The following is a 16,264-nucleotide window of genomic DNA, read 5'->3' as shown; positions in this document are numbered from 1 at the left end:
CTGAGTGGCTCCCATGCTGTACTAGGTCTACATGCTTAATATTCATATCAAACAAATTACATCTTTAAGTGATTGAGCATGACAGACCTTGAACAACTAACTGCACTTTCCGATCAGTCACTATTTCTGCTGAGGGTATGTTCTGAATCACAAACCTCAATCTGAAATCTTAAGTTATAGTGGAAAAGAAATGCAACTCAAAAAAAAAAAAAAAAAAAAAGAAAACTGGAAGGATGACAAGCACGCATTTAGGAGTTTATTTTACACTGGCACATTTTTTCTCAAGAGCCCAGTTTCTCTCTTCCCTTCTTGCTTGACTTTCAGCCTTTTTTGTTTGAGTTTTTTTTTTTTTTTTTTAATTTTATTTATTTATTTTTCCCCCAAAGCTCCAGTAGACAGTTGTATGTCACAGCTGCACATCCTTCTAGTTGCTGTATGTGGGATGAGGCCTCAGCATGGCCAGAGAAGCAGTGCGTCGGTGCGCACCCGGGATCCGAACCCCGGGCCGCCAGCAGCGGAGCGCGAGCACTTAACCGCCAAGCCACGGGGCCGGCCCGAGTTTTTTTTTTAATTAAAAGAAAACCTTCCAGGATGGGAGCTGTTGGTTTGTACATTCTTCCACCTATCTCAGTTGAAAATAACTTCAGCATAACCTAGTTACTATCCCAGGCCCCAGCCTATGTTAGCTGTCAAGGACCCTGACCAATGTTTGTGTTCATCCTTCGCATACAAAGACTATTTCCAGAGTGACCTGAAAGCATTTGGCTCCATAAAAATTTCATACTAATTTCACTTCAAAGGATTTTACCAAGTTGGAGTGTCACCATTTTACACTCTAGATTGTTTGTTTAAAAAAAAAAAATTCAATCCCAAAAATTACATTTACCAAATCAATGGCCTTTTCTACACCCCATTCCAGCCCCCTTTTTGGTCTTCTAAACACAGTGGGGGAAAACAAGTCCCTAATAAACTACAGAATGAAAAATGAACAACCCATTCTAGAAAATGGCCTGCACACCACCTCAAATATCTCAAGTTTTTCTAAACCAAATAGATGATTAAATAACTGAATCCCAAACTGATGGCAAATATACCTCAGGAATGTACTTGTGCATGATGCCTGAAATACAGTATTTACTAACATTAAATATGCTCTAGTGTTACACAGTAAACATGTGAAACAAGTAACATGTGGTTTACAAACATTTGCTGAGTTTTCTGGGAAAAAAAAGGAATGCATCATTTTCATCACTCAGAAAAGAGAGCAAAGAAGAAAGTCAATGCCTCCAATAAACTTTAGAGATCGGATAAACAGTTACCACCAACTACAATTAAACTAAAAGCATACAGCCATTTTAAGGTAACAAAATATCACTGCAAATACCTAGCAGTATGCTAATATGCTGAATGACAGGCCACTGCTGTAGGATTTGTCAAATATTTCACTGTGGTAGTTAAAGCAATTTCAACCCATAGCCCATTAGGCACACAGACAAGAAATGCATCTCTCATAAAAGATGCAAAGTTACAGGCACTGGACTGTCTAATTTAGATACTTTCTTACTATTTGTTTATTTTACAAGTAAGTCCTCTGTTGCCACCAGCTGGATTTATTCCTCTGTTCTCCATTCCCAAATCCCCAAAGCTTATTTCGCAGAGGCACATGGCTCTCATCACTTAAACACAGATTGGTGGCAGAGTGATAGTCCCTCTTATCCCAAACTCATAGTTAGCACTGGGACAAAGAGGCAGGCCAGATTTATAACCTGAAAGAATACTGAGAATCAAGGCAAAAAAGCAAGTTCCAAAGGCAGTGTTTACTTGTGCACCCCAAAACAGCACTGAAAACGAGGTAGATAAACAAAAGTAATTGGACTGGAATTAAATCTGGGGCTCTAAAATGATACATCCCATCATACTGAACATAACACTCCACACTCAATCCAAAAATCGCAGCGGAAAAGTGCCTTTTAAACTTTCACAGATAATTTTGCTGTCAAACCATTAGAATTCATGCTTGATATAAAATTGGCAAGAAAAGGATGAAAAACAGAACGGATATTTGTTATATTACAGTAAATTACCTTAAATAGAGATTCAAGACTGCTACAAATATACACAGGGTTAATTGCATTAGATTTACACCAATACTGGTTTCATATTCTTATGATGTTACACCCAACTTCACAAACATAGCAGCAGGTACTTCATGATGAAATGCTCACATTGCCACATATGGAGATACAGTACTATTCATCAGACTTGCACTTTGAGAAGTAAACATGGTGGTTGGACATACAGACTACACCCCCAAATCAACTTTACAAGCAGGATGGTTTAGTACAACCTTTTTCTCTTCTACAAGAAGGAAAATGAAAAGGACAGGTTTGTGTGTTTTTTGGAAATGGGTAGAAGGCCCTTGTTATATATAGTAGGCTCTTTGTTAAGTAAGAAGGGAATTTCTGAGCTTTACCTCAAGAACTAATTATTTCTGGGAAGGAAAAGTACCTCAGCAAGGACTAAAACAGCACTATTATATGATTTAGCAAAATTATGAAATAATGCAAAACCCCTAGATAGAAAACTAGCCAACATTTACAGTCAAAGTGACTATAATCTGAATCAAACATTTAAGTAATGAGAAAAATAAATTAAAACCCACGGTGGTATGAATAACACTTTCTTCATTTCTACACAAACTCATTTTTTCTGTATTTTTAAACTTACACGTTACATATACATAACGTATACATAACATATATGTTAACCCAACTACTGCAGTCAGCATGGAGACAGCAGTACACTATTCACCATCTTCAAACTTTAGAAGACTACTTTTCTTTCCAGCAAAAAATCTGAAAAGATTCTAAATATTACAAGGCACTGCAAAAGTCTGCAGGCAAACAAATGATGAACTATATATAAAACAGAGGTGGTGGCAAAATGTGGGACATATGATGTAGAGCAGCCATTAATAAATGTAATTGTGCATGTCATCCATGGAGCTTTTTTCATCCTGGGGTACACTGTTTAAAAGGACTGCGACCAGAGAAGACGGGTTCTTAAAACCTGCAGTATTTTCACTTTAGAGGTTGTAAGTCTCAGTGTAATTACACAAAGCCAACTCTTATAATGAAACACGAGTAGTTTTAAAGAATACAGATTTTAGGTGCATTGTTTTTGTACACATGGAAAACACTCCAATGCAAGCATTTGCATTACACTAATGTCCTAAAATCACTTCAACTTGCAAACCAATACTGTCGAAGAAATTTGAAGAATCTGTACATAAGATTTAGAAAGAATCATCCAAACCAGAGTATGTTTTATGAAAAGAAACTATGGCTCTTATCAACAGCAATTCTCAAAATGCTGCCCTAGATGCCCCAAATGATGGCGACAGGATCATGATGGTGAGTGTGATGGTCAGGTAAGCAATATAAGACACATTTTTTGAAAAAGGGTACTGAATGTCTATGCAAAAAAAAAAAAAAATACACCTATTAAGTTTTCCTCATTACCTGGCAAACTCATGGAGTAAAATTTTTAGAGGAATATGGAGGAAAATCTGTTAACAGAAGGGTCGAGTGATAATTTGGAATGTTTACCAGTAGACAGAACTCATTATTAGGTAAAGGTGAACTAGAAATGACCTTGAAATCTTCAGAGTGGAAAGTAAGTGTTTTAAACATGTATATACGGTAGTCGATAAATACCATTTAAGAATTCTATTTGGGTTTCACAGACTGAGCATTAGGTAACTCTGTGACTAGCCTTTTAAGATTATTACAGTTAACCTTCTTAAAAACTATAAGTATATATTTTGACATTGCCTCCCCTCCTCCTAAAACTGGATAAAACCCAGTAAAGTGCAACTTGACAGTGATCTCGCTCAGATTCTAAAGAGGCTTCCAAAATCATCTAAGATCTAAAATCATCTAAAATGCTATAGATACTAACAAGAACTTATAACAACTAAAAAAATGGTAATCCAAAAAAAGCTAAGGGCAACTTAAATAGTATCCTTCTAGGGTCTGCTATCTCACTGCAGGACAGTGTATACCCCACATCTCTTAGAACCCTGTAAAGCCAGTGTTTCATGTGTAAGTCTCAAAACCTACCGTGTCAAGTAAATTTCATTTCAGAAGAATGGATCAATAGAGGTGAAACTTGAATCCTCTTTCTTAGGAATACAAAGATTCCCCCCAAAATGAGATTCGTATCAGCTGCAATATATCCCTTGCAAAAGAACGCAAGCCAACCAATGCCTCTCAGATGCTCAAAAACAATGCAGTGTGCACATGAGAACAAGGAGATAGCTGTTTTGAATTATTAGTGAAATCCTAAAGCGGCTACAGTATCTGCAGAATCGAGGAACTGTTACAGTTCTGTTTTTTCCTTTCTCTCCGCCTCACCTAAAACAAGGCTTCACTCCTACTGCTGTGAAGACGGGAAGAAAATCACATTAAAAGGGCTCATGTTCTATAACGGTTGACAAAGTTATTCTAATTTTATACACCAAAACATTTCCTGCAGCAAGTTACTCTGCCTTCTGTGAAAGGTAAACCTAAGATAAACATGTGAAGAATCCCATAAGACTCCGGCTGTTGGAGGGTCTCACTTCATCCAAGTTTGCGGAATATCAATTTAAATAGGTTTTATACATTTTAAAGAAAAGTATCACCAGCTGCAGGTAGCAGCAGTAAAAAATGGGGGCTTCTCAGCAATGCATGGAAAGTGTCCTGGAAATGGTAATGCTCAAGCCGAGCTTATTAAAGCATTCTGAACGGTATTTTTAAAAAATCAAGTATCAAAGAGGATAGGTTTTGAAGTGAAAAAACATTTCTGTGTGCAGTGTTCTATGTACAAACTGCACAGTTCTACAGAATGATGAGCTATATCAAATACCACATTGGAACAAAACAAATACAGTGAAAAGTAAACTCAAACGAGGGAATATACGGGAGAACCCAAGAACAAGCAAGTTTAATATCTTAGGTGTCCTGAAAATAATTCTGAAAAAAATCTCCTTTTTCTTCATCATCTACTCCGATTCATTTGGGACCAGGAGGGATCGTGGATGGATTCTGCACTGATGAAGCTGGAAACGCCTGCAAATTCATCCCTGGCTGGAACAGTCCCCCAGATTGAGTAGGAATTACTACAGACTGTTGTGGTGTTCCTGAAATTCCTACCCATTGTACTGGATACCCTGGCCCCCCCACAGCATTATACTGACAAACATGGGGCATTCCATATGAGGATAATGGCCTAGGAAATGAAGGGAGTGAGAGTCCTTGTGGCAAGGAGGTTGGGGCAGCTCCACGGATTTGGGACAGAGAAGAAATCCATGTTGATGTGTAGCCCATAGTAGATGGAGTATTCTAAGGAAAAAAAAAAAAAGATCAGTTTATTTGGTAGATGTTTTTACCCATCTGTATTCCTTCCTATTCTTTTTGGTTACCATTTTTGGAGCACCTTTGTGTGTGCTAAGCATACTTACATACCTTATTTCATTTCATCTTCATAACTACCCTGCAAGGTAGGCATTTTCAGATGAGGAAACAGAAGCTCAAAACTAGTAACACGCAACACCACTAAGCAAGTTAATAAGGAGGTGAAGATTTGAACACAGTTCCAGTTAACTCCAAGGCCCCTGCTAAATCTCTGTTCACAGTTTAGTGTCTCTTTTCCTCATGCTAGTACTACTCTTCTATTTTTATTTCCTTCTGCCAGTCCCAGGCATTATCTCATTCAGCGCCACAGACAATAGCCCATCTGACTACATATTTCTTGGGAAACAGAGGAGCATGATTTAATGTGGCACAGGGGAAAGACCCTGGCATATAGTAGGTACTCAGTAAATGTCACCTCCCTACCCCCTTCTAGTCACTATCTTGAAGTCTGACATTTCTGCTATATTTCTGAAAATTTAAATTCAAGACAATTACATTTTTGGCAGTGATGAGAAACTGTATTCCTGCCTGACTCTTCTTACCATATCATACTGTGATTATGCATATGTATAGAGATTACTGAAATCTTAGGCACATGGGAATAATAAGTCTAATGGAAATAAATAATTCTCACTTAAAAGAGAGCTTGGTATCAGTTCCAAATGCTTAGTTCTTTTAAATTGAATGGTCAAGCTAAAGCTCTTTCAACTAAAGTTTCAAACTAAATTTAGGGTAAACGTTTTTAGCTTGACTCAAGAATGAATGACACTATCTCTTGAGTTGAAAAAAGAACATTTATTCAAAGTTCAGTAATCCTTTCTTCATATCAGTGTTTTTTTCCTGTTAAAGTAAAATTAAATTTAATACTTTTGATTCAAAACAGCACATATAGGATGATCACATTTTTATAAACTTATTTCCATGTACCCATATACAGACATAGAAAGATATCTGAAATGATGTTTATCTAAAGTTAGTGACAATTGTTTCTGGGTGGTGGGATTTAAAGATGGTATTTTAAAATTTGTACTTTTCTGCATTGATTAATATTCTATAATATTATTTTATAAACAATAAAAATGCAATTTTTACTTTTAAAAAAGACTGAATTGGAGATGACTTGTTATACTTAATCTTCTCTTGGATATTTCAAAGGCATCTCAGATTCAAATGACCAAAACCAAACATATGATCTTTTCTCTACCAAAACACACTGCCTCTTTATTTTCCCCATCTTGGTGATTGGTACACTGGAATGATAGCCAGTTATACCAGCCAGAAACCTACCCTTGACACCTCCCCTCTGCCATACATCCATTCTATCCCTAAACCTGGTCTATTTTATCTCTTAAACATTTCGTGGAATCTGTTCACTTCTCTTCATCTCAACTTCTCTTTATCTGGATTACTATGACTAACTCTTAATTAGTCTACCAACATCTACCCTTACCCTCAATAATCTCTTCTTGCAGAGAAGAGTGATCTTTTCAAAAAGCAAATTGGATCATGTCAACCCCAGGGCTTCAATGGCTATCCATCTTTCTTAAAGACAAAGTTCCTTATCATCACCACTTTCAAGACCCTACCTACCTTCTTAGATTCGCTGTGCACCAACTCCTCTCTGCTCTCTTCACTTCAGCCAAACTGGCCTACTTTCAGTCCTTTCATGCTCCCTTTCCCCATACAGGGCTTTTGCATATGCTCTTCTTTCCACTTGGAATCATATTCCCTCCCCTTTTCACCTAGTTATCACCTACTCATTCTTCAAATCTCTGCTCAATCATCACATTCTCAGGGACACTTTCCTTGATTTTCCTTTACTAGGTCAAATTTCCCTTACTGTATGGTATCCTATGTCTCTCCTTTGTAGTCCTTATTACAGCTGCAATTTTGTATTTATTTATACAAGTCTGTTCATATCTAACTGTCCCACCAGAGTATAAGTTCCATGAGAATAGGGAACATACTTGTTTTTGCTCATCAAACCTAGTGCCTAGCAGAGGACCTGGCATAAAATTGTGGCAAAATTTTCTAATCAAGGCTACAGACAGTAACATGCAAGAACATTAGATAGTGAGATGGGCTCTCCACACAAAGATATAATCAACTGGACCTAAAAATACAAAATAATTACCATATGTAGGGTACTACTATGTGCTAGGCACTTTATAGGTGTTACCTCGTTTAATCATCACAGCAATCCTGCAAGGCAGGTAGGTATTATCCCTATTTTAAAGACATGGAAATGGAGGAACAAATGACTTATCTAAAGTCACACAACTAGTAAATGACTGAGCTGACACTGGAACCCAAGTCTGTTTAAAGATCTTCACCACTTTTATTCATACTCCATTTTCTACTCACTCTTCCTCCAAATATCCGCCATCATACTGCAATAAACCACCCTGTTACTAGTCAACAAAAGCCTCCATTCACATAGTACTCAGAGAATCTCTCAGTGGCAGCACAAACACATTTATGCCTTGAAATTTGCCTCTAAAGGCTTCCAATTTTTACAATGGTAATACTATCTGTGTATAAATCAGTGCCAGGAGTAAGATAAATACACAAGGCCCCCAAGCTTACACTGCTTACTAGTTTGGGAAATCCAGATTTTGGAAATTTTCATTCAATGTTAAGACTAAATGTATTTTCAGACTTTACCAAACTATATGCAATGACTATCCACAGACACATACATGTACACGAATTAACAAGACACACACACAGATATATCTCTTTCAAACATGAGGGTTCAGATTCTAAGCCCTGATTTACACTTTAACAGATTTACGCATTTTGAAAAAATGATACTTACTTTAAAAATTCAAAGACAGAAAAGTACAAAGTAAAATAAGGCCCAAATTCCACCATCCAGCATATTGTTAATGGCTTTTCCTATTTCTATGCATATAAACATATATCTAATGTATATAATTTTCCATAAATACTATATAAACACTGTCCTATAAGCCTGCCTTCTTCCCACTCCAGAATGCATTATGGACATCTCTTTACATTTCAATTGCATATATACCTGACTAAGGACATATGCAATTAACTAGGCATCTTGTCCACAAACTTAAGACGCCTTTTATAATATTCTAGCTTAAAGAGCTTTAAAATTCTTTTTCATACTGAACAAATAACATAACTTATTGGCTCTAAGAATATTGATGTACAACCTAAGATAGCTTTTCCTCAAAACTCAAACTGTTCTGGCCCCACAGGATTGAATTAACCCTTACTCCAGATGCCTTTTTTTTTTTATACTTGATGGTTTTTTTCAGGTACAATAGTCTAAAACAAGGGTCAGCAATCTATGGCCTGCCACCTATTTTTGCCAGTTGAGTTTTAATGGAACAGCCACGCCCATTCGTTTACGTGTTGTCCTATGGCTGATTTTGCACTACAACAACAGAGTTGAGTAATTGCAACCACATGGCTTGAAAATATTTATTAATTGACCCCTTCCCAGAAAAAGTTTGCTGACCCCTGTTCTAAAAGATAATTTGCTCAAAGACATAATAAATCTAGTCCAGAATAAAAGTCTTCATGTTGTCAAGTCACACCACTCTCTCATAGTGACTGTAACCACAGGCCTAATTGAAGCGATTTTTATGGTCTTAGTTCTCATAAATAAAGAGGATTGGGTATAAACAACTTACTTCATATACTTTGTTCCAGTTGTCTGTCTCTAGTTTGTGTTGACTCTGTTTAAGTTGGTTTAAACTTGGCTTAATAAGAGAATTTCCCACTGTTTCCTTTGTCCAGTCATCCACCAGTTTGTGTAAGTCATCTGTGAACATCCCCTTTTTACTAGCTGCAGATTGCTGGCATGATGCTGCATGACTCTCCACACAGAGTGGACCTATAAGAAAAAACAGGGAAACCATGAAAAGGAATTAAAACTGATAAATAAATATTCTTCTTTGGCCAACAATGGAGTTGACAAAACCACACATGGGGTACAGATAGGGTAATCAGACATTTTTGTTTATCTGAGACAGTCCTGGTTTAAAGCTGTTGTCCTGAATTAATTAATAACAGTATCCCTTTCACTCTCAAAAGTTTTCTCTTGTTTGGATGGCAAATTATATGGTATGGTCACCTTAGGTATAAGTCAAATATAATAAATAGTATCTCCAAAAAAATTAGTATCAACCCTAATCTTTTCATCATTTTTCTCAGATAGATACTTAGAGAGAAGAGTTAAAAAACAATCACAAAATGTTAAAAGTAGAAAGAACCTTAGAAGTCTACTCCAAACCATTTTCTTTATAATGGGGAAATGAGGCGCAGAAAAAGTAAATTGACATGCCTGAGTTCTTGCAATTAGTTACCAGCAGAGCCGGACCTGGAACTCTAAAACCTAGACAAGGACTCTCTCTCTTTTCAGTATACCATACTGACGTTCAACAAGCTTCAGAAAACTAGAATCTCATTTAATTTTTTTACTGATATTTCTGTTTGTTAATGATAAAAAGAATGTGTATCTATCCAACGAACCTGAAATCAACAATCCAAAGAGGCTTATGCACCCCTATGTTCATTGCAGCATTATTCACTATAGCCAAGAAGTGGAAGCAACCTAAGTGTCCCTCGACTGATGATTGGATCAAGAAGATGTGGTATATATATACAATGGAATACTACTCAGCCATAAAAAAAGACAAAATCGTCCCATTTGCAACAACAAGGATGGGCCTGGAGGGTATTATTTTAAGTGAAGTAAGCCAGAAAGAGAAAGACAAACACTGTATGATCTCACTCATATGTGGAATATGAACCAACACATGGACAGAGAAAACTGTATTGTGGTTACCAGGGGCAATGGGGGTGCGGGGGTGGGCACAAGGGGTGAAGGGAGACATATATATGGTGATGGACAAACAAAAATGTACAACCAAAAATTTCACGATGTTATAAACTATTAAAACATGAATAAAAAAAAAATAATGTGTATATACAAAAGCAGAAACAAGGATGCAGATGGTTTGCGAGGCTCATGAGTTCTGGAGCACAAGGTGTCCAAATAGAGAAAAGAAATCAATTACAGATGTCTCCATCAGTTTCCTAATCTGAATATCATACTAAGTGTTTAAATTATTTAGTACTATTATAAACACTTACTAAATCATTCTCATAGAGAAGATTCATAATGTTCCAATTCCTCTGACTGATTTACAAGCCAAAACTTGTAGAGTGGGTCTAAAATGAATTTTAGGACATACAGTCGTGAAATTTAAGCACAATAACATTTTCAGTGATTTAATAAATAAGCATGTCAAAATTTCTCATACATTTTTACGGTACCTTTTTTTTAATTGTGAAAAAATATGGAAAATGCTAAAGATAATGCAAGAAGCCTCCATATTAACACTTTCAAAGTACTCTTCTTTATCTTCTTTGAAACTTATAATAGGCCTGTGATATAGGTTCAGCAAGTATCATTCTATTTTTTGGATGGGAAGACTGGGATCCAGAAGGTAAACAGCTGGGGTGTCCTTTCCATTGTACCATGCCAACCCATGCAATAAACTGGGAAATGGATGAGGAACTTGCCTAATAACGAGGAACACGATAATCTCAATGATTGCTAACACATAGTCTGTGATTCTCCAAGAACTCTTCACTACTAAAAGCTTAGATTCAAGGAGATTAAATATGAAATGGAAACATATTAGCGAAAATTGCTTAAGAAGAATTTAACGAATTAATTGGAACATATTCACATATACAAAGGAGTTTTATAAAAATCATGTTTACTAATTTGAGGCAGCCATGATGTACCAAAATGACACACCAATCTTGTTGGAATTCCTACTTTTCTCAGACTTAAAACTCAAAGACACAAGTCAGCGTATATTAAAAATATGCATTTTTCCTGTTATCCCTCTGCACATTCATCTAATTCTCTGCCAGCTCCAGTAAGGGAACAAATAGCACAATAATGTTGGGGAACACTCTGGAGCTTGTGTTTGAAGCCTTTATAGATTGTGTTCTTACCCTGGAAAAACGTCAGCAGGTAGAAGTAAAAAGGAGAAGATAGCCAGAAACATATACACATCAGTGCCAGCGTTTCTGCCTACACAGCTTCTCTTAAGGAGTATTTTTGTGCTCATTCCTTTCAGTTTCTAAAAAATTTATTCCATAGAGATAAGTTTGAATGTCACTTCTTTAAGAACATTTCTGCACCAAGGGAAAATTCAATGTCAGGATTCTTCTTATGTACAACTCTGGTGGAACAAGTGATCTTGAAAAATCAACTGGCGGTCAATGACACTGATGCACTAGTGGCACAATAGCCAATAAGTGGAGGAAGAAATAATTAACAAACCAAAACAAGTATCTAAATGTAACAGGGGCTGAGGCAAGACTAATTCTAAGTAGGCAACAGAAACATCTACACACACATACCTTCCAAAAGTTACCAAGAACAATATGCCATACGAGAAGAAAAAAATGTTATTTGAATGTTATTCAGTGCCTAATTATGCTTTACACATTGAAGGAACATTTATTGATTGATTTCATTTAAAAGTTATCCAATAAATAAAGAGAAAGCTAAGAAAACCATCATATAGAACTACCAAACTGAATTGGTAGTCCGAAACACAGGGGACAAGAAACAAAGCAAATGCAAAAGAACTGGAAAATGAGTGATCAAATAGCAACATTAAGCCCTCATATATCAATAATCACTCTAAATGTAAATGGATTGAATTCTCCAATCGAAAGACACAGAGTGGCGGGATGGATTAAAAAACAAGATCCAGCAATATGCTGCCTCCAGGAAACACATCTGAGCTCTAAAGACAAACACAGGCTCAGAGTGAAGGGATGGAAGATGATACTCCAAGCTAATGGCAAACGAAAGAAGGCAGGTGTTGCCATACTTATATCAGACAAAGTAGACTTCAAGATAAAACACGTAATGAGGGGCAATATACAATGATAAAAGGGACACTCCACCAAGAAAACATATCAATTATAAATATACATGCACCCAACACAGGAGCACCAAAGTACATAAAGCAAATATGAACAAACCTAAAAGGAGATATTAACAACAACGAATAATAGTAGGGGATCTTAACATCCCACTTACATCAATGGATAGATCATCCAGACAAAAATTCAATAAGGAAATAGTGGACTTAAACGAAAAACTAGACGAGATGGACTTAATAGATATATACAGAGCACTCCATCCAAAAACAGCAGATTACACATTCTCCTCAAGCACACATGGAACATTCTTAAGGATAGACCATATGTTGGAAAACAAGGCAAGCCTCTATAAATTTAAGAAGACTGAAATCATAACAAGCATCTTTTCTGACCATGACACTGTGAAACTAGAAATCAACTATAAGAAAAAAACTGAGAAAGTGACAAAGATGTGGAGACTAAACAACATGCTACTGAACAACTAATGGATCGTTCGGGAAATTAAAGGAGAAATGAAAAAATACCTGGAGACAAATGAAAATGAAAATACACCATACCAACTCATATGGGATGCAGCTAAAGTGGTCCTGAGAGGGAAACTCATAGCAATACAGGCCCACCTTAACAAACAAGAAAAATCCCTAATAACCAACCTTAAACTACACACAACAGAATTAGAAGAAGAAGAAACAGCCCAAAGTCAACAGAAGGAGGGAAATAATAAAAATTAGAGCAGAAATAAATGAAATTGAAACTAAAAAACAAGTAGAAAGCATCAATGAAACAAAGAGCTGGTTCCTTGAGAAGATAAAATTGACAAACCCTTAGGCAGACTCACCAAGAAAAAAAGAGAGAAGGCTCAAATAAATACAATTAGAAATGAAAGAGGAGAAATTACAACAGATACCACAAAATACAAAGGATTATAAGAGAATACTATGAAAAAGTATATGCCAACAAATTGGATAATCCAGAACAAATAGATAAAGTCTTAGACTCATACAACCTCCCAAAACTGAATCAAGAAGAAACAGAGAATCTGAATAGACCAATCACAAGTAAAGAGATTGAAACAGTAATCAAAAGACTCTCAAAAAATAATAGTCCGGGACCAGATGGCTTCTCTGGAGAATTTTACCAAACATTCAAAGAATATTTCATACCTATCCTTCTCAAACTATTCCAAAAAATAGAGGAAGATTAAACACTTCCTAACACATTCTATGAGACCAACATCCCCCTGATACCAAAGCCAGACAAGGACAATACAAAGAAGGACAATTAATGGCCAATATCACTGATGTGTCCCATCCCCCCCTGTACCTAGCCCCCAACCCTCTTCCCCCTGATAACCACCAAACTATTCTCTCTGTCCGTATGTTAGTTTATCTTCCACATATGAGTGAAATCATGTGGTGTTTGTCTTTCTCTGTCTGGCTTATTTCACTTAACATAATACCCTCCAGGTCCATCAATGTTGTTGCAAATGGGACAATTTTGTCTTTTTTTATGGCTGAGTAGCATTCCCTTGTACATATATACCACATCTTCTTTATCCAATCGTCAGTCGAGGGACACTTGTGTTGCTTCCACTTCTTGGCTATAGTGAATAATGCTGCAATGAACATAGGGGTGGATAACCCTCTTTGGATTGTTGATTTCAGGATCTTTGGATAGATACCCAGTAGTGGGATAGCTGGATCATAGGGTATTTCTATTTTTAATTTTTTGAGGAATCTCCATACTGTTTTCCATAGAGGCTGCACCAGTTTGCATTCCCACCAGCAGTGAATGAGGGTTCCCTTTTCTCCACAACCTCTCCAACATTTGTTATTTTTTGTCTTGGTGATTATAGCCATTCTAACGGGTGTAAGGTGATATCTTAGTGTTGTTTTGATTTGCATTTACCTGATGATTAGTGATGTTGAACATCTTTTCATGTGCCTATTGGCCATCTGTATATCTTCCTTGGAAAAATGTCTGTACGTATCTTCTGTCCATTTTTTGTTTGGGTTGTTGGTTTTTTTGTTGTTCAGGTGTGTGAGTTCTTCTCATATTATGGAGGTTAACCCCTTGTCAGATATATGCTTTTGCAAATACTTTCTCCTAGCTGGTGGGTTGTCGTTTCATTTTGATTCTGGTTTCATTTGCCTTGTAGAAGCTCTTTATTCTGATGAAATACCACTTGTTTATTTTTTCTTTTGTTTCCCTTCTCCGTGTAGACACAGAGTTTGAAAAGATCCCTCTATGGCCAATGTCAAAGAGTGTACTGCCTATATTTTCTTCCAGGAGTTTTATAGTTTCAGGTCTTACTTTCAAGTCTTTGATCCATTTTGAATTAACTTTTGTGTGTGGTGAAAGAAGATGGTCTACTTTCATTCTTTTGCACGTGGCTGTCCAGTTTTCCCAGCACCATTTATTGAAGAGACTATGAGCAAAGGTATTTTTGAACTCCTGAGTTCACCACTGAACTGTGCATACGTGAATCTGATCCTATTCAGCATACCAAAGACATGAGAAATTAACTAACAGATAGACATCTGCCTAAGACTGAGACTGACCACTGGGAGACCCATATGTGGGACACATCCAAAAAGCACCACAGAGGCAATGCAACTGAACTGCTTTTGGAACAACTGACTACAGAAGATAGAGGTTGGAATTCATAAGGTAAAAATAACTGAGTCAAATACTTCCTATAAAAAAAATCAACATTCTACAGAGAATTTTAAAAAGACACCAGAATCTCATAAGAGAATATTCAAAATGTCCAGGATAAAATCCACTATGACTTGGCATACACAGAACAAAGACAATTTCAACTGATATGGGAAAAGACAATCAACAGATACTAATTTAAGGATGATACAGATGTTGGAATTATCTGATGACTTTAAAGCAATTATTATAAAAATGCTCAAATAGGTAATAATGAAAACTACTGAAACTAATGAGAAAATAAAGTCTCAGCAAAGAAATAGATATCGAGAACATAAACAAAATTTTAGAACCAAAAAATACACCATTAAAAAAAAGACCCACAAAAACAAAAACCTCTTTGGAGGGACTCAACAGCACAAGGGAGAGGACAGAAGAAAATTCAATTTTAACAACCAAGAGAAATAAGATTGAAAAGCAAACATGACTAGAAACTAAGGGACCTATGGGATAAGGGCAAAAGGTCTAAAATTTGTGTCATCAGAGTCCCAGAAGGAGAGTGAAAAAAAGAGTGTGATAAGAAAAAAATATTTGAAGAAATATTAGGTGAAAACTTGATAAATTTGGCAAAGGACATAAACCTACTTATTCAAGAAGCTCAGTGAACCCAAAACAGGAATAAACACAAAGAAACTCATGCCTACATACATAATAATTGCTGAAAATTAAAGAGAAGGAAAAAGTTCTGAAAGCAACCAGAGGAAAACAATGTATTTCATATAGGAAAACAACAATTGAAATTTTTGTGGATTTCTCATCACAAACCAGGGAAGCCCGAAGGAAGTGGCATAATATTTTTAAAATGCTAAAAGATGTAACTGTCAACCCAGAATTCTATATACAGCAAAAGTATCCTTTAGGAATGAAGGTGAGAAAAGACATTCTAAGATGAAAAAAGTTAAGAGAATTTGTCAGCATCAGACCTGTTCTCAAAGAATAGCTAAAGAAAGATCTTCAAACAGAGGGAAATGACACCAGTAGGAAACATGAAAGAGCAGGAACAAAGGAAGACCAACAGAAATGGTAGCTATCAGGGTAAATGTATTCTTCTTTTGAGTTCTGAAACTCAAGCAAAAATGAAAATTATAACACAGTGTGATGGAGTTTTCCACAGGTGTAGATGTAATACATAACAC

At 36.3% G+C, this 16,264-nt stretch overlaps 1 protein-coding gene across 6 annotated transcripts in view; it reads right to left on the bottom strand.

Annotated features, from left to right (window-relative positions):
- Positions 1-562: 562 nt before the first annotated feature.
- The window catches only part of WNK3 (WNK lysine deficient protein kinase 3), a 159,265-nt gene continuing 143,563 nt past the window's right edge, over positions 563-16,264 (bottom strand). For all 6 annotated transcript variants that reach the window (XM_058535911.1, XM_058535910.1, XM_058535915.1 and 3 more), the window contains 2 exons: positions 9,125-9,327; positions 563-5,384 (listed from right to left, as the gene is read on the bottom strand). In XM_058535911.1, coding sequence (XP_058391894.1) covers positions 5,055-5,384; positions 9,125-9,327 — 533 coding nt within the window. In that variant the 3' untranslated portion in view covers positions 563-5,054. The remainder of the gene's footprint in view (positions 5,385-9,124; positions 9,328-16,264) is intronic.

The sequence above is a fragment of the Diceros bicornis genome, chromosome X, assembly GCF_020826845.1.
Source record: "Diceros bicornis minor isolate mBicDic1 chromosome X, mDicBic1.mat.cur, whole genome shotgun sequence".
Taxonomy (NCBI): Eukaryota; Metazoa; Chordata; class Mammalia; order Perissodactyla; family Rhinocerotidae; genus Diceros; species Diceros bicornis.
This window is presented reverse-complemented; position numbering and strand designations above follow the sequence as displayed.